This window comes from Equus caballus, chromosome 7, assembly GCF_041296265.1.
Source record: "Equus caballus isolate H_3958 breed thoroughbred chromosome 7, TB-T2T, whole genome shotgun sequence".
NCBI classification, from domain to species: domain Eukaryota; kingdom Metazoa; phylum Chordata; class Mammalia; order Perissodactyla; family Equidae; genus Equus; species Equus caballus.
The window spans coordinates 3463486-3490380 of record NC_091690.1 but is presented as its reverse complement, the minus strand read 5'-3'; the positions used below and the strand labels follow the sequence as shown (position 1 = coordinate 3490380).

Below are 26895 nucleotides of genomic sequence, written 5' to 3'. Positions count from 1 at the left end.
GACCAGGGACGCCCGGCCACAGGGATGGAGGGGCGTGGGGGGTGCCCCCGGGAAGCACGCCCGTCCCGAGCCTCCCACGGGGCCTCACCTTGTACAGGCCCAGCTCCGTCTCGTCCCACGTGTCGTCGTCCGCCAGGCCCGCCTTCCCGTCCGCCTCGCTGGCCACTTCGCCGCTGTTGGATGACTTGTCAGACTCGCTCTGGCCCAGGCCGCAGCCGGAGTCCGTGTCGGACAGCTCAGAGTCCCTCTCCTTGCTGCCGCCGCTGGCCGGGAGCACCAGGCTCTGCCGGACGAGCAGCTGGATGGTGTCGTTGAGGCGGACGTCGTAATCGAAGAGAGTGTGGCCGTCCTCCATCTGCAGACACACGGACAGGGACATCACCCGCCCGCGGGAGGCCGGTGGCGGGAACACACCGTGAGCAGAGGGCACGGTCCAGGACGGACGGTGGGACCATACGGCGTATCCGTTCCTGGGGGTGCACACTGTCCCCAAAGCCTCTCAAACGAGGACGCCTGGTGTCATACAGTGAGCACACAGCTCAACCCCGGCCATGCTGTGGACGCGCACCAGGGATCTGGGGGGTTTTCTCAATACTTTGTGTGTTTCATCACTTTGGTACAATAGACACGCGTTGCCTTTATCGCTGGTCCGCGATTGAGGGCGGTCCTGCCCCTGGGGGACACTGGGCGACGTCTGGGGACATCTGTGGCTGTCACACTGGGGGAGCTCCTCATATCAGATGGGTGGGGCCAGGGATGCTGCTCAGCCCCCTACAGCGCCCAGGATGGCGCCCCCCAGAGAGTGACCCGGCCGATGTCCCCAGGGCCTGCGTGACCCCAAGGAGACAGCGCCCCACGGTCATCAGCTCCCTCTGTAAGGCTTTAGCTCAACTCTCGTGTCCTCAGCAGCCTCTCTGGTCATCACGCCACCCTCTGTCCACTCCTCTCTCCCGAGTCCACCCACTGTCATTCGCTGACATGGGAGCCTGTGGCTGGCGCGGCTCCCCCCATCTGTACCCTGGGCCTGACCCGGTGGGTGGGTGCATGCAAAGGAGCCGGAGCCCTGAGAACAAAAGGCCGAGGGCTCACCTTTGATTAAAAACTGCGCCCCGGGCCATCAGCACCCGAGCAGGACCCTCAGGCCCATTCTGTTCTACCCAGAGGCCCCTAAGGCGGGTCTCCGCCCTGACGCTCCGGGTCCCTCTCTGTGGGGGGCCGTCCTGGGCACTGTGGGGGGTTGAGCAGCCCCAGGACAACCACAGATGTCCCCAGGCATAGGCCAGTGTCCCCTGAGGGCAGAACGACCTGGTTCAGAAGCAGCGCCCTGAAGAAAAGGGAGAAGAGAGAGGGACCACAGATATACAAAAGGTCAGCTTTCGCTGCTGCCTCATTTTCACCAAAATCAGTGGCTCAAAGGGCTGATGGCTATGAATATGCAAACAGCCCCTGGGGGCCAGGGAAGGCAGGTTCCAGAATCCAGAGTCCTTCACAGCCATCGTAATTTTTTATCCATCACAAACCCACGATCTGATGACCCCTCTCCCCGAGAAAAGCGCATGTGAACACGGCAACACTCACAGCTGCGGGGGCTTCCGGGCCCCTCGGAACCCCACCCAGGACGACCAGGGCCCACGCCACCTGTCCACCCAGCAAAGGTACCATGTGCCCAGGAACCAGAGGGAGGCCGGGGCGGGTGAGACACGGCGTCAACACAGGACAGGCACGACACCGGAGAGGTGACACGGATGGGAAGGAAGAGACAAGTCACCCTGTGCACCACGTTCACAGCAGCCTAAGGGTGGGAACAACCCCTGTGTCCATCAGGGGATGAACGGATCCATGCACGGTGGTCCCCCACACACTGGAATATGACGCAGCCTGAAGAGGAGCGAGGCCCTGACACAGCCGCACGTGGACGGACCAGCACACACGACGCTCAGGGAGAGAAGCAGACACAGAAGGACACACGGCGTGCGACCCCATGGACGGGAAACGTCCAGAACAGGCCGATCCACAGACAGAGAGCAGGCTCGTGGGGGCCAGGGGCTAGGGAGGGAGTGGAGGTGATGCTGATAGGGATGGGGTTTCTTTGGAGGTGACGAAAATGTCCTAAAATGGACTGTGGTGATGGCCGCAGAGCTCCATGAACATACAGAAAGCCACTGAAATGCATATTTTAAATGGGTAAATTGTATGTAAGAGAATTGTATCTCAATAAAAGTATTTTTTTTTTAAAGGAAAGAGTCCATCTGAAAAGGCTACATATATACGATTCCAAATCTAGGACGTTCTGGCAAAGACAAAACTATGCAAACGCTAAAAAGATCAGTGGCTGCCAGGAGGGGGAGAGAGGACGGACGAACGGGCGGAGGGGGCACAGGGCATGTTCAGGGCAGTGAAACTAGCCTGTGACACTGTGACAGTGAACACCATCATTCTACATCTGTCCAAACCCACGGAAGGTACCACACCGACAGTGACCCCTACTGTCAGCTCCGGGCTCTGGGTGATGATGACATGTCCACACAGGTTCATCGACGGTCATCAAAGCAGCCTCTGGTGGGGGGGGTAGATAGTGGGGGAGGCTGTGCGTGTGGGGTGGAGAGTATGTGGGAAATCTGTACCTTCCTCTTAATTTGGCTATGAACCTAAAACTGCATTAAAAAATAAAGTTTATTAACTTAAATACACAGAGAGACAAGTGTCCCCAGTGTAACCGTGACAGGCAGGGCAGCGGAGGGCAAGCCAAACGGCCTCAGAAAGGATGAACGAGACGCTGGCACCCCAGGCCCGGTTCCTCTGAGGTCAGGCAGACGCCCCTCAGCCCTGGGACATCAGGGACCGGGTCACTCTCGGGGTGGGGGCGTCCTGGCAGCATCCCTGGCCTCTATCCAATGGATGACAGGAGCACCCCGAGTCGTGACAACCACAAACATCCCCGGATATCGCCAAGTGTCCCCAGTGGGGCAGCATCACCCCCGAGGGAACCACTGAGCAGACAGACCGTCCCCCAAGCACGCCTGAGGGATGTGCACACCGGTGTGTATTTGCAAGCAAAACGGTGGCTTATTCACACAGAGGAACGCCACACAGCTGTGCGTGACAGCCAAACGCAGTGGATCAGACGCGTCTCCCACACGTCGAGGGGAACGAGGACGATGTCAGAGGATGGGAGATGCAGCGAGCCCCCTGGACCACAGACGGGCAGAGGCAGGGAGCTGGGCCGGGAGGGACACGCGGATCCAAGGCCGGTGGGAAGATTCTGGAGAGATGCGGAAGAGCTGAGGAGCAGACAGGACGCCCCTGACCGGAGCTGGGGGGCGGGGGGCGGGGGGAGGGTCAGGCCGAGGCGGAAGGCTGTGGCCGATGTGGCCCGGACGCTCATGCCAGGAGGAATTCTCATGCTGCTTCTGGCGGGGCCTGATGGAGCAGAGGTGGGGAGCCCGGCTGCAGCCCCCCACGCTCCTCTCGTGGGTTTTCCAGCCACAATGCTCCCCCCACGAAGCCCCTCTCTGGACCTGCCCGGATGCTCACGGGCCTGGGCTCCGTGCCTCCGGGGACAAGGGTGCCGAGGAGGCCCCCACGGGGCAGGCGGGGTTGCGGAGGCCAGAAAGGCGAGGCTGGGCTGGCCCGGGGCCCCGCCTCCGGGATGGAATTCCCAAGCTGGTCTGGCGGCTTCCTGAGGCCGCTTCTGGAACTTTCCAGAAGGGCCCCCGCAGTTGAAGCTTGCATAACTGTCTGCTATGACGAGAGGGTGTCGGGGAGGGGAGGGGCCTCTCCCCTACTCTGCTTGCCCGAACATTCGGGAACCACGGGGGAGAGCGGCTGGGCCCGGGGCTGCTCCACGCCAAGGCGTCCCGTGCGCAGTGATGGAACATTCTAAGGTCGAGTTCCTTATCAAGATCCTAAAATTCCAAAGGAGGCTAACAGCGCTAATAAAAGCCATAAAAACTGAATGACGTGAGCTGCGCTTATAAACCCAAAGTGACAATCCTCTATGACCCCAAATTTCTGTTGAAAATCCCTTAAATCGCCTGTAGTAAAATACACATGCGCGGTTTGGGGCGGACAACCAGGTCCAGCAGACTCAGGCCCAGAGGCAAAGCGGCCGCGACACTGACGTCCCGTGTGTGTCTCTCTCTTTCAATCGAGCAAGCTTTCCGCACATCTGGAATTCCGCCCCGCGCGCATCGGCTAAAAGCTGAACCGACACGTCAGGGATGTGAGGACCAAGCACGCGGGGTCCTTTTGGGAACTCGGATAACAAGCCCACACGCCCCCCCCCCCCGACTCTGTCCGCTTTCTGCCCCTGTGACATCTCGGGGGGACTTGTCACGAGGCCCCGTGCTGCCCAGAGGCAGGAAACCGATGCCACTGGGTTTGCAAGGGGAGGTTCCCGGGGCGGTTCCAAGCAGCAATTTCAGCGAGAGGTGGAGGGGACGCAAACCGGGAACATGGGGTCCCACAACCCCATGTTCAGTATGAGCTCTGAACATGAGGGACCCACGGCCGGAGGGGGAAGCAGGCACCAGGAGGGCCTGATGGGCTGGGCGCACGGGGGGAAGGAAGAGAAAACCACGCCATCTCTTCCTGGGCTGCAGCCCGGCCCCCCGCCTTCCTCGGCCTCCAGCCTCTGTAGCAACCGGAGGCGCGGGCCGGCCAGGCGGACAGACAGGGACAGGCAAGGGGAAAACGCAGGGAGCGGGACCCGAGACGTGGCACAGGGGGTACAACCTCCCCTCGGGGAGGAGCAGGCAGAGTGGAGAGCATGACCCCCTCGCACGTCCCAGCCTGTCAGGGACACAGAGGGCAAATCACTGGTGACAAGTGCACTCTGCCCTCTGACCTTGCTGGGCACGGCGGAGAAGACACCCTGGGGTGGCGTTTTGGGGGTCTGCGAGGCTCAGACTTTTGTCGTGATGACACCACAATGCCACCGGCCGTCGTCACTCCTGTGGGCTCACGGGGGCACAGAGGAGCCTGCCTATGTGACATGGGGGGACACAGGCTCCCGACACCTCAAAGGGCCTGCACACGTGCCCTCAGGCTGGACCACTACGATAGAAACAACACGGTCCGCAGCCACAAGAACTCCCTGGGGGCCCCATTGCTTTGGAGGGTGGAAAGGGGCCCCGAGACCCAACAGTTCCAGCGCCCTTGCCCTTGAAAAACTCTTGCAACCCAGCGCCCCGGGGGACGTGTTCTAGAACATTCCGGGGCCGTGCTGTTCCTAACAGGAAACCTGGCAGCACTCACCCGGGGAGGCTGGACCACAGCGCGGGGTCTAAGTGACACACGACAGCCTGTGGCCATTTGGTAAATAAAGCTCTATTGGGACCCTGTTGGAACAGGCCCGTTCACCTGTGTGCTATCTATGGGGGCTGGCCCGCCCCAGTGGCAGAGCGGAGTGTCCCCACGGAGACCAGTATCTACTCTCGGGCCCTTTACAGAAAGGTTTGCTGAGCCCTGGCTGGGAGGGCGTGGCGTCCAGCTGGGAGCTGTCCCCGGGGAGGGGACCCTCCCTCACGCAACCCGAAGGCCAGGTCTCTGGGAGGGGACCTGTTGTACCTGCTGCCTGACCTGCCCTCGGGGAAAACCGGGCCGGCGTTCAAGGCAGGGACGTTAGGTGGGGCACTGTGACATGAGTGGCCCTCGCAAGGCCACCCCCAGGCCGCTGTTTCAACTGCTCTTTCAGACTGACCCCAACACAGCCTCTTTAGTTGTTTTCCTAGATTATCTATGAAATTAGTGGTTCTCAACTAGGGGTGACGGTGCCCCCCAGGGGCCATGTCTGGGGACATCTGTGGTCGTCACACCTGAGGGTGCTCTGGCATCTAGAGGGTGGGGACCAGAGAGGCTGCTTGACCCCCTGAAGTGCCCAGGACAGCGCCCCCCCACTACCCCCCAGGAGACTGATCTGGCCCCCATGTCAGCAGTGGGGGACACTCTGAGTTATATCATTTATTGCGCCTTTATCGTCACCCAGGCGAGGGCTCAGCCCTCCACATCTGTGTCCGTGTCCTCCCCGAATTCGATCTGCACCATGCCCACGCGTGGCGGGGCCACAATTAGCCCCGAGGTTTGTTGTGGGAGCAGAGTCACTGGCCAGAGCCAGTGGCCACGGGGGAAAATGATGTCAAAGCATTGTACCTGGGCCCGTCAAAGGCGCCACGAATGACAGCTATTGTTATTTTCATGGGCAGCCAAAAAAAAAAAAAGGCGCCAGATGACGGTGGCTCTCGCCCAGGCTGGGCCCGCCGCCCGGAGTCCCTGCCCCCATTCGTCTCCGCATTTCCGCCAGTCAAGCGACATAACCGCCAACCTATTCAGCCTAAACAAGCCAGCCACGAAACCCTCCCATATCCTGAAGAAAGACTCGACTGTGTTCTGCTTTAGCGGCTCAGCCAACCTCACTGCCGACCTGGGACTGCAAGGCCCTGCTTCTTTCAAAAGGGAGGAAGGAAAAAAAAAAGGATCATGAACATTCTAGAACATTCTGTGAAAAACCACCGTCCTCTTGCACCCACTGGAGATGGCGCTGCTTTCTACCGCCAGGAGCCCGGTCTGTCTGCAGCCGTGACTCGCTCGGGGCGGCTGCCGTGGGCGCACCGTCGTCCCCCACACCCTCCTGGCACTGTCCACACGTCCCAGTGGCCGGGCCACTTCCTAGCCGTGCGACCTTGAGGAAATTGCATCACGCTCCGAGGCCTGGCTCCCTTACCCGGAAGACAGCAACGACTCTGCATTCCCTCACCAGGCGGCCGAGTGGGAAGGACAATGAGCAACAGCCACAGAGGTCACACAGGAAGACGGGACCTTCAGAGATCTATAAAAGCCACATTGTCTCCTCACCGACATCCTGACCACTGCAGCCTCGATGGACGCGTGTAACGCACACAGGGGCTCCTGTCACCATCACGCTTTGTAACTGAGACGGACGTTACGAAGACTTTTCCACGGACCAAATATTACGTTACCAATGGAGGGAGACAGGAGTTGGTTACGCGGGTGTAGACGAGTGTCAAAACTCCCAATGGTCTGCTTACAACGTGTTTCTCTCACTAGATACAAATTTTACCTACAAGAACCACAAACAGATATGGAACTCCGGTGAACGACGGGAAGGCTGACGTGTTTACGGGCAACATGAACTAGTGTCTGCAAGTGACTTAGAAATGCACCCTCCAAAATAAGACGGACTCGTGGACGGGGCGAGGATAAAAAAGAACGCTACATGATAAAGCGAATACGAGGAAGGTCGTTGCTAAAATCTAGGGGAAAGTGTTTAGCTGTTCACGGTTCTTCCAACTTTCCTGCGTGTTTGAAAGGTGAAAATTAAAACGCACAGTGCCCGAGGTCGCTGGCACTCAAAAATATTCGCTCCCTTGAACTTGAGAGGACTTGATCCGACTCGCTTTGAACTCGGCCATGCGCTCTTCAGCGGACGCACACGCAGGTTTTCAGAAACTGGGCAAGGGCCTTGTGCTAAACGAACAGACCGAGGGGCAAATGAAAACTGGTTTGGATGCCACCAAAACGAGCCACCGTTGGAGGCGGCGGGAGAAAGACGGCACCCAGTGGGGGGAGCGCCACTCCCAGCACCCGCCAAGGCAAGGCCACACCGCCAAGTTTGCAGGCTGGCTTCCCCTCCCCAGGCCGGTGGGCGGGGGGGTGTCACTGGATTCTGAGGACGTTCAAGTCACAGGAAGGGGCTCCAGCCCTCCAAGGGCGCCACGAGCCCCCAGGGGAAACTGATCATCGCGTCTCTTTCCGGGTAAGCACACAAGCCCGTCCCAGCCCCCGAAACTCCTGGTCGGGCGGGCGCGGGGTGTTTATTTTTCCATCTAGACACCAGATGGCGGCAGTCCCCGGTTCAACACGCGACAACAACGAAGTCGGGCGCACACAGCCCAACTGAAGACTTTGAATCCAGTCGTCTCCTCCACCAGTCCCTACGGACTCCGGGATGGCCCCAACGGCCAGGACAGACGCTTTCTGTCGAACCATCTTAGCCCAGCTTGGGAATCTGCCTCACAGCAGCATCCCCCCTCAAAGACACCGACAAAAATGGAACCTCCCCACCCCCCCTCCCCCAGCCACCCCGGGGCCACTGGAGAAAGCATCCCAAACGTGGGCAGCTGATAAAGCAAGGGTGGCCATTTTAAATGGCTTAAATGAGGGGCCAGGGAGAGAGAGCAAAGAAAGGAGCCGGGCCAGCCGACCCCCCCAGAAGGTGCAAGCCCCCGTTCCCGCAGCCCCGCCAGACAGCAGGGCCAGAGGAGCGGAAAGCCCTGCTCAGCAAACACCGCCTCCGGACTCCGAATAAGCTGATCGGAATTTCTAGAAAACAGAGCCTGTGGGGTCAACGCTAACGAGGTGCAGGCGGTGGGGCCACGGGCGTGTGTTTCAAAGGAAAACCCCCTCTCTCCTCTGTGCTAGCACTGGAGTAACCATTCTAGCCTCTTCCTCGAAATGCATCAGCCCTCTGTCGGCCACCTCCAACTTCTTTTTCTAGAAACTGTTCGGAGGGGAGCTTCAAAAATGAACAAGGGAGTTACAGAGCCCAGACGCTGCCGACTCGGGTGCCAGCTGCCCGCCCGGTGTGTCCACGTGCGAGTCGAGCCTTTGTTCCAGGCTCGAGCGTTCGAGGTTTCTGTGGAGACGTGAAGCGGGACCGGACGAGGGGGGGGCCAGTGCATGTGCGGTGCCCGGACGAGGCAAGAACAAAGGTGCTGGCCGGCCAGGCGGGCGGGCGGGCAGGCGGCCTGCTGGGCGGGCTTACCTGCTTGCCTCGGAAGAACAGCCTCTGCAAGCCAGGCTCCACGTGGAACAGCTCCTGGATCTTCCTCCTCAGCTCCTCCACCTTCGTCAGCCTGGACAGCGAGTCCACGGTGTGGGCCACCTTCCCATCCATGGTGCGGACCTGGATCCACATGGTGTCTGCTGGTGCTGGGGGGCGCGGGTGGGGGGGCAGAGAGGGGGAACCCCTGGGTCAGTTCCGCCTCCACCGGGCTGTGCCCTTCTCCGCTCATCATTCTGGCTTTTGTCCAGCCTGGGGACACCAGGAAACTCTCGGAACGCCCTCCCAGCCCCCTGCTCCCCATTGATCGCCAGAGCTGGCCCAGGGCCTGGCAGGGCAATTAAAGAGTTAATGCATTAAGGACGAGCACCGGCGGAGGATGGAAGAGCAGGAAGAAATTAAGAGGAGGGGGCAAAAGGCATCTTGGACCACTCCCTCCAACCCCCTCCCGCCTTTCACAGAGTTCAAAAAAACACCGATGTCCAGAGGAGCCAGGAGGACACAGCCACACCGGGAAGGGCCGAGTTCGCTCATTCATTCGTTCGTTCGTTCATCCATTCATTCATTCATTCCCTTCCTGGATGAATACTGACGCCAAAGAGAAACCCAAAAGTCCGGCGCGGGCTGCAACTTTAGAAGTCCCGGGAAACTCAACCAACTGGGACCGGACGCGGGGGGACCCCACCCGGGACCCGCGAGCCCCCGACCCCCGGGGGTCCCCCCCCGCGCGCGCGTGCGCGACGCGGCCGGCCCCGCGGTGGCCATGGCAACCGGCCGCCCCGTCCCGGCCGGCCCCGCGCGCGCCGCGCCACTCACCTCGGCCCCGCGGCCGACCCGTCTGCCCCCGACCCCCGACCCCCGGCCCCGGAGCCCCTCTTGTGCTCCCGCCCGGCCGCGCGGGCCACGCCAGCGAGCCCACGCCCACCCCCACCGCCGGGACCGGCCGAGGGGCCCCGCGCGCCAAGGCCCGCCCCCCTTCACTTGAGCTGCCTCGCTCATTGGCTGCGCCGCGCCCGGCCGCCCCGCCCCGCTCGCTCCCCATTGGTCCAGACGCGCCCGGGGAACGAAGGGCGCGCGAAATCGGGCTCGGGCGCGACAATTGAATCGCGGGGCGCCCCGCGCGCAGGCGCGGAGCCTGACATCCTCCCCCGCGGCGCGCCGGGCCCTCCCCCACCCCGCCGGCGCGACCCCCGCGCGGCCCCGGGGATGATCGGCTCGCCCGGCCCGAGCCCCGGGGCGCCGGGAGCGACTCCCAAGGGCCGGCGGGGCGGAGGGCAGAGCCCGAGACGCGTGCAGGGCGGCCCCCGGGGCAGGGGCGCGCGTGCGCCCGTGCTGGCCGCGCGTCCCGGGCCGCTCCGGAGAGTTGGGCAGAGTCTCCGCGCCCCGTGCGCCGGGTCTCCCCGGCCCCGGCTGGCACCCCGGGCCGCCCGGCCGCTCACCTCTCCGGCCGGCCCCGATCCGCTCGCCTGCCTGACTGCCTGCCTGCGCCCCTGGCCCGGCTGGGGATGGCGATGGAGCCGCGTGCGTGGCCCGGACCCCGCGCGGACGTGCGTGCGACCCCGAGCGCCCGGACGGCCACCGCTGCCGCCGCGCTGCCAGCTGCTCTGATTTTTTTCCCGCGAAAACTCGGCGTTTGGGAGTTGCGGGGCCGCGGGAGGCCGCGCCGGGGGCGGGCGCCTGCCTGGTGATTGGCTGCCACAGTGGCGGGAAGCAAGAAAGGGGGTGGGGGGCGCCCCCCGCCTCTGTCCACCCCCCCACCTCCGCCCAGCGGGCCACGGCCCCGCCCAGGCCTGCGCGCTCTGCTGGGCGCGCCCAGCGTGCAATGGGGCCGGGTGGCGGGACCTGGGTCCCCCCCCCACTGTGCGTGCCCCCCGGGATCCCTAGGGACCCCTAGAATAGAGACTCCTTGACCTTCTAAAGTCCTTTCCCGCGGCCCCCCTTCCCGGGCACGCATTGACCAGGAGGGCAAGGAAGGCCGAATCAGTACCTAAACCCTGCAGGAGAATGTGGGGGACCACCCCGGGAGACCGTCTGCACCCCGATGGCCAGCCTGATCGCCCCCAGCCCCACTGCCTAGCGTCAGGGCCGGCCAGTGCTCCCCACCCTACCCACCCGCAGGGCTTGTTTGCTGGTTTTTCCCGCCTCGTTTTCCCGCCTTCTCCGGGCTGTCCAGGCGGGCAGGGCCGCCCTGCCCCCTCCGCCCTCCCTGCTCCGCTCTGGCCAGCCTTGGCGGACACACAGTGACCCCCGGCGGGACACCTACAAAGCGCCTGGACGGGGTGCTCAGAGCTGGGGGGGGCGGGAGCCAAGGGTAGGCAAGACCGCCCTGTTGGCGGTCTCCGGGAGAGTAAAATCTCGCCCCAGCGGACAGGCAAGAAATGAATAAGTAAAACCCATCGTTTCAGATACTACTTGCAACGAAGACGGGACAATAGCTGGAGAGTGACCAGCGGCCATGTGGGGGGTGGGGAGAGGACATTTCTGGTTGAGGTGACAAGGTGGGCCTCTCTGAGCAGATGACATTTGAGATGAGAAACCAAGGACAGATGGGTCCAGGAGGGAATAACAAGCTTGGAGGCCGGAAAAGGCTTGGAACTAGGTGTGTGTGTGTGTGTGTGTGTGTGTGTGTGTGTATACAGGGCAAGCACCAAGGAGGCCAGTGTCGCCGTGCAGACTCAGCAAAGGGGAGAAGGGGAGGGGACGAGGTCCGAGGGGTGTCGTGTCAGAACTCACAGGCCACCAAGAGAACTTTGGTCTTTCTCTTGAGAGCAGTGAGCAGCATGGCAGAGCTGTGAGCAGAAAAATAATGAGCTCCAATTTATGTTTTTACAAGTTTCCTCTGGCACAGAGTCCCTTCTGTCTTGGCACTGGCAGGTCTCCTTTTGTTCCCCAGATGGCAGAAGAATGGTCCCCCAAAGATGTCCAGATCCTACTCCCTGGAACCTATGAATGTGGTCCCTTCTGTGGCAAAAGGGACTTTGCAGACGACATTAAAGGTTTTGAGATGGCGAGATGACCCTGGATTATCGGGGCTGGCCCAGTGTCACCCCAGGGATCCTAATAAGCGAAAGAGAGGGGCAGAGGCAGAGAGGGAGATGTGACCACAGGGCAGAGGTTGGCGTGGTGACAGCCAGCTTCTGGACTCCATCTGTGCCGCCGAATGCGTTTCTGGATGCTCAGCCCTCAGCCACACAGCGACCACGTCATGGGGGTGGGCAGGTGTCAACCAGGCCTACAGGAGTTTAAAGGGGAAAAGGAGATCTTTCCAGTTGACACCACCAGGCGCAGGAAGCCGGCCTGTTCCTGGTCAGGGCATTTCGTCTGTGTGTGCCTGCTGTTGCAAAAACTCAACATGCCCACAGAGGGAATACATTGTTCACTGCAGGGCATCATCACCCAGGCTCCCGGGATGTCTGAAGAAACGTAGAGGGAGGGTCTGGCTTTCCTTGCAGAAAAGATCTTGGGGGCCTCATTTCTCTAGTTGTTTCGAGAAAGTCAGAGAGGTTGCTTTGGTTAATTGAACGTGAATAAGAGACCATGGCAGACATCTCCGAAAGAAGCTAACAAACCAGTTAGGGAGACGAGATACTGTTGGGCACGAAAGATATCACATAAAATGAAGCAAGAACCGATAGAGACAATGAATGAGGTCTGCCAGAATCGGGAGAATGGACACTTCCTAGCCCCTCTTCTTCTTCAGTGTCCCTCCCCCTTGGGCCGTGGCCGGGAATAACGCCTAGAGAGCGAAGGGTCTTGGTTTCCCTTTTGCAACACGACGCGTGCTCTCGAAGGTCATTAAGTCACTCAACAAACTTTTATTAACCTGCCTCATCCAAACCATGCCCTGGGTCTGGCAGACACCGGCGGAAGCAGACCTTCCTGAGACTAAGTCCCACCCTGGAGGGACTTCCCGTCCAATGAGGAGACGCAGGGTCAGGAGAAAGGTCAGTCGTGCAGGAAGATGGCGCTTGACGGCGGGGTCCGCGTTTAGGTGGCTCGCGCACAGTGCTCCCAGCATCTTGAGAACACACTCGATTTCACGTCCAGAATCTCCGTGAGCTTTTTCTAACACGGACTGGTGTAAATATAGAGCCATTAAAATGACAATGATTGTCCGTCTGCGTGTGACCCCAAACCGGTATGTGGGCCCCGTGGGGTGCGCATACCGTCTTGGGGGGCCGTCGATGGAGCAGAAAACGCCTCTGGGCTCCCTCCCCCTGCCTCTCGATCTGTAAATGGAGCCCGTGATGCCAGCCTCGCCAGAGCGGTTGGAAAAATTCTTCCCTTCCGGGCCCCCAACCCCCAGGCGTGAGGACAGGTGTCCCCGACGTGGCCGGGAGCCTGGGGACCTCCTAATTGTTATTTCCTAGGAAAAAGCAGTCAGGCTCCCATTTCACGAACCAGTGAGGAATTTGGGGATCCTGAGCTACCATCCGGCCCCCCCAGACATCACCCTTGCCTCCCCTCCTGGCCGCGGGGGACCCCTTCCCGGAACCCTGGCTGGCTGATGTCACAGACAGGTGATCTCGCTGTGACCAAGGAGATCTCAGTGGCCTGGGGGAGAGGGGAGAATGTTTCCCCCCGCCCCGACCCCCCATGTCTGTGGTGAAGTCGATCGAGTTACTGCTGCCCAAAGATGCCATCTACCTGGCGGGCTCCAGCGTCAAAGGGCAGGTGGTTCTAACCCTGAACAGCACCCTGGTGAACCCCATCGTGAAGGTGGAGCTCGTGGGACGGGGTTACGTGGAGTGGAAGGAAGAAACCGGGGCCTCCCGCGATTACAGCAGAGATGTTATTTGCAACAACAAGGCCGACTACGTGCATAAGACAAAGACGTTCCCCGTGAAGGGTAAGGGCGAGGCTGGCAGCCAACCCTAGCCATGATAGGAAGCTGGGTCTGGAAGGGAAACACATCTGTTAGTCGATCAACAAACCTAGAAGGGAAGCCGTGCAGAACAATGACCATCAGATACACATAACGTGAAAATAAGACTAAGGAGCTGAGCGGAAGCCAGATATTCAGAATGAAGGTTCAAAGCTATCCCCTTGGAAAAATTCTATGCTTGGGCCAATGTCCACCGTTGGGAGGCCCATAAAACATCTTTCTTTTAATTTTCTGGATGAAATCTCCCTCTGGCAGTGAGACCCGAGGGGACAAAATAAGGACTCGTGTGAGCACAGGGAAAGAGACGGGAGACAGAAGCCCAGGCCAGAAGGCGAATTAATCCCACTTTCACCAGCGTCAGATCCCAAGTCTGGACAGACATCACGGGACCTGAGCGGTCAGGAAGGACCCGTCCTTTGCAAAATGTGTCCAGGGGGCTGGTCCTGGGGTTCCACTGCCACGCAGAACACTTGGCCAGGGCTGGCCCGAACCGACTTTAATTTTAGATTTTTAAATTTTAGATAGGGCCGTCGTGGAGGGCTCTCCCAAGACACGACTGCCGAGCTCAGAGCTCAGATCTGAGTGAAGGGAGGCGGAGCAGCCCTGGGCGAGGAGAGCGACATGCCGGGCTTAGTACTCAGCAATTATGTCGCCCGTCTGGGTCCCCGTTAACCCGTCGGGATAACGGGACCAGGAAAAAAATCCCACTTCATGAGATTATGTTGAGGATGCTATGATTGAATGGCATGTGGAGGACTTAGAAGAGGGCTGGGTATACAGTAAGTGCTTAATAAGTGTTGGTTCTTTCAACCGAAACACTCCCCCGCCACGGACCACCCCCAGCATCCGGGGGAGGGGGACTGTTTCCCATTTCCAGGCATTTCCCCTCAAAAGCATCAGCCCAAGCCTTCGATGGGTTCCTTCGTTTCTTTCAGAAACATTTATCAAGCACCTTCTGTGTACAACACTGTGTCACGGGCTGGGGATGCATCACTGAGTAAAACACAGTCCCTGCTGTCCTCGGGCTGACCGTCAGGAGGGGAAAACACCATAAGGAGAGGGTTTTGCAGAAATGCAAGAAAAAAAATAATAAAACTTGGAGGTCCCAGAAGTGGGGGAGGCGGGATCCCTCCACGGTCCTCGGTCGCCACTCAGGCCATCAGCAAATATTAAGCACCTACTGTATGTGGGCCAGCGAGTTCTGCCTGCCCTGCTCGCTGCTGTCAACGCTGCCTAAAATAGCGTCTGACACACAGTCGGCGCTCAGGAAGTGTTTGTTGACTGAACGTGCGATGGACCTTCAGGGGCCGTGCGGGTCGCTCGGAATGCAGAGTCCAGCCTAGCTGCCAGGGACAGACAGGCCGAGTCTAGTAAAACCTCCCAGCCAACAGAGTAAATAAAGAGGAAGAAAAGAAAAAAAACAAATGAACCCCCCCAAAAAAGCTTCCAGAACCTTCTGATGGCGTTGGTGTGTTTCGCTTTCAGATAATTGGTTAAGTGCAGGCAGCCACATCTTTGACTTCCATTTCAACTTACCTCCCAGGCTTCCTTCTACCTTCAGCAGCAGAACGGGCCACGTCTCCTACTTCATACAGGCCTCCTGCATGGGCCGGGAGCACGTCCTGGCCAAGAGGAGGATGTACCTGTTGGTTCAAGGGACCTCGGATGGCCACCAAGAGAGCCCGGCGCAGGTAGCCACGGGGGCGGAGTGTGGCCAGGCTGGGCCCCGCAGGCAGGGGGGCAGGGGGCGGGCAGGGGGCGGGCAGGGGACCCAGAAGGCGACATGCTGGGGGCTCCCCAGGCCCCCATACAGGGGCATCAGAAGGCAGGGCAGGGGCTGTCATGCACTGGGCGACGTCTGGGGACATCGGTGGCTGTCGCACTGTGGGGGGAGCTCCTGCATGAGTGGGTGGGTGGGGACCAGAGATGCTGCTCAGGCCCCCACAGCGCCCAGGACGGCCCCCTGCAAAGAACAATCTGGCCCTGAATGCCCTTGACCCCGCAGTCAGTCAAGCCCGAGCCCACTGTGACCCCCGGAGCGAGAGAGAGGCCAGGATGCTGTGACTCTCGGGGGGCCTTTGAGCCCCCAGACAATGGAGTTGGTGCCCCCCTGCACCTCCCCACCCCACAAATCCAGGAGAGGGGGCGGCCTCGGTCCCGCGGGAAGGAAGGGCCCTGCGGAGGTTTTCTGGCTGGCTTCTGGAGGCCAGGTGCAAAGGCGGAAGTTGGGGCGGGTGGAGCAACGTTGGCCAAAGTCGCTTCACCTCCCCCGGGGGACTCATTTGTTATCAGAAATGTGGTGGCAGAGGGGGCTGGCCTTTTCATTTCCGAGGCGCAGGTTATAATCTCAGTGCCCACCACCCACCTGCTGTGTGACCCTCCGCGAGTGGCATTCCCTCTCTGGGCCCCCATTTCCTGGTCTGTAAAATGGGCATGGAGACAGTGCTGGCCTCCTGGGTCGTGGAAGGAGCAGTGAGAGGAGGTAATGCCGGGCCTCGGCTTCGCCCAGTGCCTGGGCGTCACCCGTAAACCTTGTCGCTGCTGCCACCGTCGGTGTTCTTATCTGCATCACAAGGATCGTTGCTGGCCTGGCCAGCCGCAGGGGACAGTCCAGGAGGGTCCCAGGATGGGGAGAGGCTGGGAGGGGTGGGTCAGCCCTGAGAGGAGCAGACCAACTCAAGGCTGGCCCGACCCACTACGTGCTGTGTGACCCCGAGCTGGCTCCGTCCCCTCTCTGGGTGCCTGACTCCCTCTGGCTGCTTTGGGGGGGATAGACCATGGGGGGCAGGGGGAGGGCAGGAGCTGGGGGAGGAGGGCAGAGGCCACTGCTCTGGTCCAAGTAAAGGCAGACTCTTGACCCCTAAGTCTTGACCTCAGAGTAGCCAGAGGGAGACAGGTGATGACCTTCCTCTGCCCACAGGGTAAAGGCTGGAGTCCTTCCCACTGCCCCCCAGGCCCCGCACGACCTGCCCCGTCCCTTCCCTGCCCTCCCTCCTCCCTCTGCTCCAGCCACACGGGCCTCCTCGCTGTTCCTCCCACAGGCCTGCCCCAGGGCCTTTGCACGGGCCGTGCCTCTGCCTGGAACACTACATACAGCCTTCCTATCCTTGCTCCTCACCCTTCCCACCTTTACTCAAAAGCCACATCTTCGGCCGCACCTATCCAGATTCAAATGAGCATGCGCTTTGCCCAGCCGTTTCCCTTCTAGAAACTTCTCCTCCTGATATCCCTTCACGTGTGTGAGGTGACCTCTGGCAGCACCGTTTGTGGTGGCAAAACACCGGAATCCGCCTAAATGTTCGTCGCTAAGGGGATTCAAGTAGGAGGATGGCATCAAAGGAATGTTCTGTAAATACATGACAGACAGACAGACGGACAGACAGACGGAGGGGCTCGCCCTGTCGGGATCTCCTAGGTACCGGGTGGCGCGAATGCAGCCAAGTTCAGAGCAGCAGGTCTAGTTTGGCACGTTGGTGATAAAAACAAGAAACGCACTTCCTCGCAGGTGCGACAGACGTCCCCGGAGGGAGACCAGAGAAACGGGCAACGGACGCCGTCCCCAGGGCGGGGGGCGGCCGGCCAAACGCTTCCCCTTGCAGTTTTCTTTTTTTAACAGCCTGATTGAGATATAATTCATGTACCTTATAATTCATCCACTGAAAGTGGCAGTTCAGTGGGTTTGGGTACATTCCCGTAGTGGCACAACCATCCTCTCTGTCTAGTTCTAGAACATTCCGTGAACCTGAAAAGAAGCCCCGTCCCCATCAGCAGTCACCCCCACCTGCACCCCCAGCCCCTGGCCCCCACGAGCCCGCTCTCTGTCTGTAGATCTGACTGTTCTGGATGTTTCCCGTCCATGGGTGTCACACGCCATGTGTCCTTCTGTGTCTGCTTTTCTCCCTGAGTGTCGTGTGTGCAGGTCCGTCCACGTGCGGCTGTGTCAGGGCCTCGCTCCTCTTCACGGCTGCGTAATATTCCGGCGTGTAGGGTGGACACGTGTGTGTGGATCCATCATCCACTGATGGGCATTTGGGTTGTTTCCGTTTCCTGGTGACGAAAGCTTTGTGGGGACGTGTTTTCCATTTCTCTCGACTAGACGCCCAGGAATGGAATTGCCGGGTTGGATGGTAACCGTTTCCCCTCTTGAGGACCCGCCAGGCCATTTTCCGTGGTGGCCGCCCGCTTTCCCATCCCCTCCAGCCGTGCGTGTGGGTCCCGATTTCTCCACATCCCCCCCCCCAACTCTTTGTACCTTTGGGGTTTTGAACGACGTGGCCCATCCCGCCTTCCAGCAGTGGGGACCGTTCGGGAGACGAGCTTGTCCCCAAAACCTTGCCTGACCATCGATGCTCAGGGAGCCCCCCACCCGGACCCCCTGAGCGCCCCATTCTGGGTCCCGCCACAGCCTCCTCTCCATCCCTGTTGGAAACGCCCTGGTTCCTTGTCTGCATCCCGTGGATGCATCCATCTCCCCAACCAGGGCAGACGCTTGGTGGGTCCCCACCGCTGCGGCTTCTCCTTGCACTTGGCACCAAGTGCATGCAAATCGACTGAATGACGGAACCCCTCCAAAACTGCAAATAAGCCAGAGGACTGTGGGGGTCCAGAAAACTCCCAGATCCAGGACATAAATCCAAGGTTGAGTTTGCACCCCGACATTCTCAGGAATTGGGGGCCCTTGGCCACCCTGCCCGGCCTGGCATTGGGGTGGGGGGTCTGCCCTGGGCCACCCCTGGTTCCTCTTGGCATCTCCTCCAGGACCAGGACAGAACGACAGGCCCAGCCGTGAGTTAGGGCACGGAGATCCTTAATGGCTGCGGGGTCCTAACGCATGCGACGAATTTTCGAATAAGACTGGAGGGATTTCCAATGAAAGGGCCTGACCCGAGAGGGGAAGCAGGGAGGCCTGGGGAGGCAGGCCCCAGGGGCAAAGGGCGGAGGTGAGGAGGTCACCAAGGGTCTGGGGTCGGCCCCAGGTCTCTGAGGGGCCAGACAGCCCACCTGGAGCAGCGTTTTTCAAACCTGGGGTCACGACCCCTTTGCGGGTTGCAAAATCAATTTAGTGGGTTACAACACATTTTTTCTTTTCTTTTCTTTTTTTACCAAATGAGAGAACAGGCAACACCAAAATAGAAAATAGAAAGAAATCAGTTTCATAGGTTGCATTTTTTAAAAAATAAAATAAGAAATCAGAACAGAGATTCAAATAAGTAGAATAGGAAATAGCAGGCAAAATCAGTTTGGCGGGTTGCGGTCAACTGTTTAAAATGAGAGAATAGAATATGTCAGAAAATATCCATTTAGTGGGTTGCCATGAACTTTATTTTTATAAAATCAATGTTTAGGACAAAATAGAGTAGTATTAAATACATAGAATAGAATAGAATTTACCAGAAAAAAATTAATTTGGTAGGTTACAAAATTTCAGTTTGGGGCTGGCCTACGGCATAGTGGTTAAATCTGGCGCGCTCTGCTTCAGTGGCCTGGGGTTCACGGGTTCTGATGCTGGGCACAGACCTACACCATGCGTCAAGCCAGGCTGTGGTGGCGACCCACATACAAAGTAGAGGAAGATTGGCATAGATAGCTTAGGGACAATCTTCCTCACCAAAAAAAAAAAAAAATTAAATAATAAAATTTTAGTTTTCTATAAAACTAAATAATAGGATAGAATAAACTAGAAATAACAGAAAACTAAATTCAGAGGGTCACAGTCAACATTTTTTAAGTGAATAGACTAAACAGAATCAGAAATATCAGCAGTTGTATATCTACATCTAGACGCAGATAGACGTATAGATTTGTGTGCTTTGCCACAATAATAAAATCTGTGTTTTAAATGTGAGTTGTGGATAAAAAAAAAAAAAGGAATCATAGGGGCCAGCCTGGTGGTGCAGCGGTTAAGTGTGCACGTTCTGCTTTGGCAGCCCTGGGTTCGCCGGTTTGGATCCCAGGTGCGGACATGACACCGCTTGGCAAGCCAGGCTGTGGCAGGCGTCCCACATATAAAGTAGAGGAAGATGGGCACGGATGTGAGCTCAGGGCCAGTCTTCCTCAGCAAAAAGAGGAGGATTGGTGGCAGATGTTAGCAGATGTTAGCTCAGGGCCAATCTTCCTCAAAGAAAAAAAAAAAGGAACCACATATGACAAATACCTTATGGGTCCTGCAAAGCCTAAAATATTTATTATCAGGCCCATCGCAGAAAAAGTTGGCCAACTCAGGCCCCAGAGCAACTCTCGGGTGTCAGCCCAAGAAAAACGTCTTCAGGATGCCCCTTCTGAAAACATTAAACACGTGGCAACAACGTAAACGTCCATCACGGGGGAGATGAGTGAACAGGTTATTTTCCAACACACTCAGTTGCCCTCGTGAAAACAAATGAATGACAGTGACAGGCACCCGCACGAATGCGTTGCAAACAGAACGTTGAGCAAAAATAGCAAGTTGCTGGAGAATATCTGCAGCCTGATTTATTCAAAGGATTAAAACATGGAATACAATGCTATATATTTCTACCGTGAATAGAGGGATCCCTAGATATTATAAAAATTCACGTGAGGATTACAAATGCCCAATTCAGGTGACGGCCGGCTGTGCCAAGAAGGAGAGGGAGCCCAGACTGAAAGCACACAGAACCCACGAGATTTCAGTCGGAATTGGCAATGTTTTCTTTCTTTCTTTTTTTAATTTTTTTTGGTGAGGAAGACTGGCCCTGAGCTAACATCCGTGCCAATCTCCCTCTATTTTGTATGTGGGTCACCACCACAGCATGGCTTGATGAGTACATAGGTCCAAGCCCAGGATTTGAACCCTCGAATCCAGGGCCACCAAAGCAGAGCGTGCGAACTTAACCATGGCACCACAGGACCGGCCCCAGTATTTTATTTCTTAAACTGGTTAGAAGATACGTTTGGACTTGTTTCTATTATTCTTTACACAATTTTTTCTAGAACAGTATATCTCGTGTAGGTCCCTCCGTGTAGGTAGTATGAGAATAAATGTATCAGCTACGAGAAAGAGATGACCATAAAATTCGGGATATTTGTCGTTGTCGAGGCGGGGCTGGGCACGCGTGAGGGACTTTGGGGGCGAAACTGGTGAATTTCTACTTCCTGCCTTGGGTGGAAGTCACGGGAGGCGCCCTTTTGATAACGCACCAAGTTATACATTAGCTTGCGGGGTTTTCATGCCTGAGTTGCATTCCTAAGCACGTTAAAGAGCCTTTAAAAAGTGCACAGGAACCCCAAATTCAGCACAACGGTCACCGCTGAGGAGGGAGGAGAGCAAACGGCATCTGGGGGACACAGGAGGTTCCGCTCCATCTCAGCTATTTTATTTATTTGTATTTTCAATGGTGGAAAAACACACCTAACAAAATTGACCCTTGTAACCATTTTTTAGCGTCTGGTTCAGGAGCGTTAGGTCCATTCAAACGGTTGTACAACCTGGACGTGTTTTTTCTCAGAGGAGCCGAGATCTGAGGCAAATCGGGGCAAATCCTGAATGGCGAGAAATAAAGCACATAGTAGGACCGGGCAGTGCTGTGCTGGGAAACCTAACAACCGGCTCTGGCGCCATTTGCCAATTTCCATGGCGGAAATACCCCCATTTTGGCCAATTTCAGGTTACCCACTTGATGTGGACGGGGGTGTGGGAGGGGAGTTTGGAAATATTTGTTACACTATACTCTCTCTCTTCCTGTTTTTTGGTATGAAGGGAACACACACACACACACACACACACACACACTCTTGTAAAAAGTATCAAGTTCCTCTAGAAGAAGATACCAGAACGCAGAAAAAGTAGGGAATGAATCCTTCTAAACTCCCAAAAAGCAAAATGTTACCCAAGCCACACATTAAACATAATGTACATGTGGCTTTATTGGCAATCCGGCCGCTGACCGGCTGCTGGAATAGCTGTGTTGTAAGGCACTTCTTCAAACACGTGACATAATTTCAACTCCACAGTTTTCTTTCCCCGATTCAGACCCCATCATATCTTCTCCTCAAGTCTGAACTCCTTGGGCAAGCCCTAGGTCGGGGACTTAAGACTGTAAGACATTCCCTGTCTTCCAGAAAACCAGGACTCAGAGAAGTCAAGCGGCTTGTTCAAGGTCACACAGCAATTGAGTCACCGAGGTGGAGATGAAGCGAGGGTCTTGTGGATTTCTTAGGCCTGTTTGGCAGATAAGGAAGTGATACTCAGCGTGGCAAATGGCTTTGCTTAGAGGAAGCTGGGGGATGGCACACTCCAGGCTTTTGGGTGCAAAATCCCCACGGCTCCAGACGGCATCTCAGTGTCTCTTATCAGGACAGTCCCCTAAGGCTCAAGGCTGCTCTAATGGTGGAATGTCAGGCAGGCAAGTGGCCTCGATTGCTCATGGTTGTCCATCCCCCCTCATTCTTCTAGAACCCTCTGTTGGTGGAGGCGGAGAGAAAGGTCTCCTACAATTGCTGCAGCCAGGGCACCATCTCCCTCCAAATCCAGATGGAGAAGAACAGCTTCGTGCCGGGGGAGAAGGTCGCCTTTACCACCGAGATCAACAACCAGACCAGCAAGTGCATCAAGACGGTCGTCGTCGCCCTGTACGGCCACGTCCAGTACGAGGGCTTCACGCCCAAGGCGGAGCGGCGCCTGCGCGTGGACAGCAGCGAGCTGTTGCGACAGGAGGCCAACACCCCCATCGCGCCCTTCGCCACCACCAAGATTGTGGGCGCCTTCAACCTCCCGCTCCTGCTGTCCGTGAGCGGGGGCGCGCGGGACGGCGGGATCATGACCACCCACTACGAGCTGGTGGGCACCGTCCACCTGCCCTGGTCGCTGAGCAGCGTGAAGGTCACTGTGCCCATCATCATCACCAGCGCCCCCCGGGACTCGAGCAGCTGCCAGCTCCCGGAGGCGGGCGTGGTACCCGAGAGCCCGGAGCGCCAGAATTAAAAGCCCAAACTTCTAAATATTAAAAGCTTTATCAGATGCTACCGGCTGCCCTTTCTTGGTCGGGCACAGATGGCCTTCGGACGAGTCTGGGTGCCCCCTCCGAGTCCCGGCCACGTGGGCATCCATGTCTCTGATCCCAAGAAAATTCACTGAATGGCCAGGGGTGCTGCTCAGCCCCCGAGGCACCCAGGACGGTCCACAGACAGTGACTCGGTCCCCACGTCAGCTGTGCCGAGGGGGACAGACCCGGGGCCGGGGCAATTCACGGGGGCAGGTAGTTGCTGAGCCCCTGGGCTGCGTCTGTAGTCTCTGACCCAGGTCCGTCCTGCCCTCACAGCCCTGCACGGTCTGCCCCACCTCCCTCAGGTAACGGGGCCACACCTCCGCCCACGTCCAGCCCATCAACAAGCCACGGGGACTCCTTCTCCCCAATCCACCCCAAATCCTCCCATTTCTCTCCCCTCCTCTGCCTCCACCTGGTCCCATCCATCATCATGGGACACCGGAGCAGCGCGGTCACCTGAACCCGGGTATCCCGGCTCCTGGCCCTGGTCCCCCACAATCTGTCCTCCCCGAAAATAAAAATCCAGAATGCCCAGTTAAATTGGAATTTCAGAAGAACGAGAAATTTTTTTTAGCATAAGTATAGCCCACGCCATCTTTGGGCTATGCTTATACTTAAAAAAATCATTCCTCATTTACGTGACGTTCCAGTTTAACTGGGGGTCCTGTGTTTTATCTGGCAACCCAATTCCCAAGCAACAAGAAGACCCCCGTCACAAATGAGGCCACCTCGTTCCTCGACTTAAGATCTCCGTGGGGTCCCCACAGCCCGTGTTGGGGCCCACAGGGCCCCGCGTGGTCAGGAATGAAGGCGTGGTCCACAGAGCATCTTCCTGGGCTAATAACTCTGACAGTTTCTCCAGGCCTCAGCAGGGTGCAAAAAACCCAACCTGCCTCACCCAGGCCGCAGGCCCTCTGTTAGTGTGCAGATGGTGGACCAGAAGGTTCCGGATGATTCCAGAAGACAAGGCAGAGTAGTGCCAACTGAGACACCGTTTTACATCAAACTTTTTTTTGCAGGAAGGTGGGGCGGATAGGATGCACAGATTTAATGATTTCTTTTCTAATTATGATTATTTATTTCATAGGAGAGACCCCTCACTTTTGGCCATGTTTTGGGGGGGGTCTCCAAAAGAGCTTGTGGGGTGGGAGTCCAGGCTCCCTGGATGGGGCTGCTGTGGGTCAGCGTGGGGGTGTGCCCCTGCTGGCTTGGGGATGTGACCTTCCTGGGGTGGTGTCCTCTGGCTGCCCCGCTTCCCGGAAACTCGCAAAAAGGCTTTTAATTGGCAGGGAGGGGGGACATGGGGGTGGTCTTGCTTGCCCCAATGTCCTCAGCCCCAGCCTGGGCATCCTTGAGGCTCCAGAGGCCATCCCCCATCCCCAGAACTCAGTCCAAGAGGGCTGTGTTCTTCAAAGCTGCAGAGCTGATGCCACCTCCTCCAGGAAGCCTTCCAGGCTTGCCTCTCACTCTCTACTGAGCTCCCCAGTCCTTTCCTCCATCTAGTCCTGACCACACACCCCGCAAAGGCCTGTGTCCAACTCTGCTTTATGCCTGGGGGGCAACTAAGGTGAGGGGAACCACAGCAGAGTCCTCCATGGGGCCCCAGCACTGCCTCAGCTCCTGAGTGTTTGTTGAATGAATAAATAACAACAGTGTTCAGGAATGCGCTCATCTTGCGGGGTGGGAAGCCCGGTTTCAAGAACCCAGAAGTGGGTTGTAAGCCAGCTGGCGACGGCCCCTCCCAGGTGGGATGTCGGAGGCCGGAGAGGGGGCACCTTCGGAGCAGGGACTGAGATTCATTCTTGGGTTATTCTGCCTCACTATATTATCCCTACTTCCTTCAGCTTTGGGACAAGAGATTCCGCCTCTCTGAGCCTCAGTTTCCCCCTCTGTAACATGGACATAACGATAGCATTCACCCCTAGGGTTTGGAGGAAACTAAAAGAGTAAGAACACACGCCACATTCAGAGCCCCGGAACCCAGCAAGAGCCGGCCAGACGCTGCTGACGCCTTGTGGCCCCTGGGTCCCTCCCATCGGCTTCTCCCGCCACCCCAGCAGCTCGCCAACGAGGCCCCAGCGACCTCCGTGTCACCGTACCGATGGTCGCCTCACCGCCCTTGTCTTTACTGCATCTTCTTAGACTTTTTATTCGGAAAAATTCCAGTTCGACAGGAAAGAGTTGCAAGAGTGACGGGACAGACGGGGACTCTTGCCCCGCGGTCTCCGAGCGTGGACACGGGTCGTCTCTGCCCTTTCCCTCCTTCTCTCTCCCCCAAAGGATTCTGAAGCTGGAGCATCATCTCACTTCATCCTTTTGCCTCACGCTCCACCCCACATCCGGAGAATTCGCAGCTTCTCCTAGGCGACCACGATACCGTGATCGCTCTCGGGTTCCACAGAGGCGACACCGTCACCCATATAGATGCCACTTATTCAAATGGCCCCACGGTCTTCTGTATCTTTTTTATTGTCATAAAATAGACATCACATGAAATTCACCATCGTAACCATTTTGAGTGCCCAGCTCCGTGGCATGAAGCACATTCACACGTTTGCGCCACCATCCCCTCCATCCATTTCCAGAACTTTCCATCTCCCCAAACTGCAGCTCTGTCCCCATGAAACACTGACTCCCACCCCTCCCCCAGCCCCTGGCCCCCCATCCACTTTCTGTCTCTGTGGATGTGGCTCCTCTGGGACCTCCTGTGAGTGGACCACACAGTGTGTGTCCCTCTGTGTCTGGCTCACGTCCCTGAGCATCACGTCCTCCAGGTCCATCCACATTGGAGCAGATGTCAGGATCTCCTTCCTTTTCACAGCTGCGTAATATTCCAGTGTCTGGGCAGACCCCATTGAGTTTACCCATTCATCCATGGATAGGCATTTAAGTTGTTCCCATCTTTTGGCTATTGTGAAAAATGCCACCATGAACACGGGTGTACAAATAAATATTTCTTGGAGCCCCTCTCTCAGTTCTTTTGTGTATATACCCAGAAGTTGAATGCTGGACCATATGGCAATTCTAAGTTTAATTTTTTAAGAAATTGCTCTAGTGATTTCTACAGTAGCTGCATTATATGACATTCTCACCCAATATATCTTTTTTGGGGGGGTGAGAAATATCATCCCTGAGTTCACATCTGGGCCCATCTTCCTGTTTTATATGTGGGATGCCAGCACAGCACAGCTTGATGAACGGTGTGTAGGTCCGTGCCTGGGATCCGAACCCGTGAACCCCGGGCCATCGAGGTGGAGCGTGTGAACTTAACCACCATGCCACCAGGCCAGCCCCCCAATATATCTTTTATAGTTGTGATTTTGAAGGGGGAAGTAAGGCGGTAGGAGACGGACACACGCTCCTGTGGGGATCACATGTTGCATTTTCTTATTAGACCTATTTCCTCTCTTTTTTAACCTAGTGCATCCCCCGGCATTTTTTGTGTGTCTCACGTCTCATGGTTCAGAGCCCTGGGCGGGCTGTCTTGTAGGATCTCCCACAGCCCGACGGGCCCTCAGGACTAGATTGGGACTATGCATTTCTGGCAGTGAGCGTTCAGACACGATACTGTGCCCTCCCCAGTGCATGGCACCAGGAGGCACACGATGCTGGTTTGTCACCTTAGCGGTGACGAAGTGAACCTTGATCGCTTGGTTCTGGGCGTGTCGACCGGATCTTTCTGTTACAGATGTCTGTTCCCCTTCGTAAGTGACAAGCAATCTGCGGGAAGCATGCTCTGAGCCTGTGTGACGCCCTTTTCCCTTACAGCTCTCCACCCAATACTTTTGCATCCATGGAACGCCCCTTGCATGGATCACTTCCCACCCTGGTGGGTGCAAAATGATGACTTCTCTATCTCGGGGATTCCTTCCATATCTGCTACCTGCGTTGTTCTGCAGAGAGGAGCTCTCCCACTGCACCCCCACCCCTGCTATCTTTCTACTCTCTCTCCGGCATTCCTTATAGGGGACCGTTCCTCTTTCCCCAGACATCCTGTCCCCTTGACTCGCCTGATGCCACACCCTCCTCATTCTTCTCCCGCTCCTAGCATTTTGGATTTTTGGCGTCTGCTTCCTTCAGAGCCTCAGCATGGATGCCTCCTCTTCCAGGAAGCCTTCCAACCCTGCCAGGAAGATACTCCCCCCCTCCCCCACCAGGTCCTGAAATACGGATGACCTTCAAGGTTCATTGCCACACATGCCCAC

General features: G+C 57.4%; 2 protein-coding genes and 1 long non-coding RNA gene across 4 annotated transcripts in view; 1 reads left to right on the top strand and 2 right to left on the bottom strand.

The window, feature by feature from the left end:
- UHRF1 (ubiquitin like with PHD and ring finger domains 1) overlaps positions 1 to 10478 on the bottom strand; it is a 30303-nt gene extending 19825 nt beyond the window's left edge. The window contains exons 1-3 of one of the 2 annotated variants that reach the window (XM_023644477.2): positions 10240 to 10478; positions 8783 to 8949; positions 89 to 355 (exon numbers count right to left, since the gene is read on the bottom strand). In XM_023644477.2, coding sequence (XP_023500245.1) covers positions 89 to 355; positions 8783 to 8935 — 420 coding nt within the window. In that variant the 5' untranslated portion in view covers positions 8936 to 8949; positions 10240 to 10478. Of the gene's footprint in view, positions 1 to 88; positions 356 to 8782; positions 8950 to 9616; positions 9718 to 10239 lie in introns of those variants that run through there. The other variant, XM_023644476.2, reaches the window with a different exon arrangement.
- Positions 10479 to 12595: 2117 nt separating this feature from the next.
- LOC106783359 (uncharacterized) lies at positions 12596 to 13312 on the bottom strand. Its single transcript, XR_001381117.3, has 2 exons — positions 12967 to 13312; positions 12596 to 12875 (listed from the first exon to the last, which is right to left on the bottom strand). It is a non-coding gene; the product is annotated as an uncharacterized lncRNA (long non-coding RNA).
- On the top strand, positions 13269 to 22651 carry ARRDC5 (arrestin domain containing 5). The gene is made up of 3 exons (XM_005611771.4): positions 13269 to 13649; positions 15171 to 15376; positions 22099 to 22651. The coding sequence occupies exons 1-3, from the start codon at positions 13397 to 13399 to the stop codon at positions 22624 to 22626; spliced, it is 987 nt and encodes a 328-aa protein (XP_005611828.4). The 5' UTR covers positions 13269 to 13396; the 3' UTR covers positions 22627 to 22651.
- The last annotated feature ends 4244 nt before the right edge of the window (positions 22652 to 26895 follow it).

Bases quoted from the DNA above. Each gene is read 5' to 3' on its own strand.
- ARRDC5 (XM_005611771.4), top strand. From the start codon at position 13,397: ATGTCTGTGGTGAAGTCGATCGAGTTACTGCTGCCCAAAGATGCCATC. The intron at 13,650-15,170 runs GTAAGGGCGAGG...TTTCGCTTTCAG, and splicing joins AAAGACGTTCCCCGTGAAGG to ATAATTGGTTAAGTGCAGGC. The intron at 15,377-22,098 runs GTAGCCACGGGG...TCATTCTTCTAG, and splicing joins ACCAAGAGAGCCCGGCGCAG to AACCCTCTGTTGGTGGAGGC.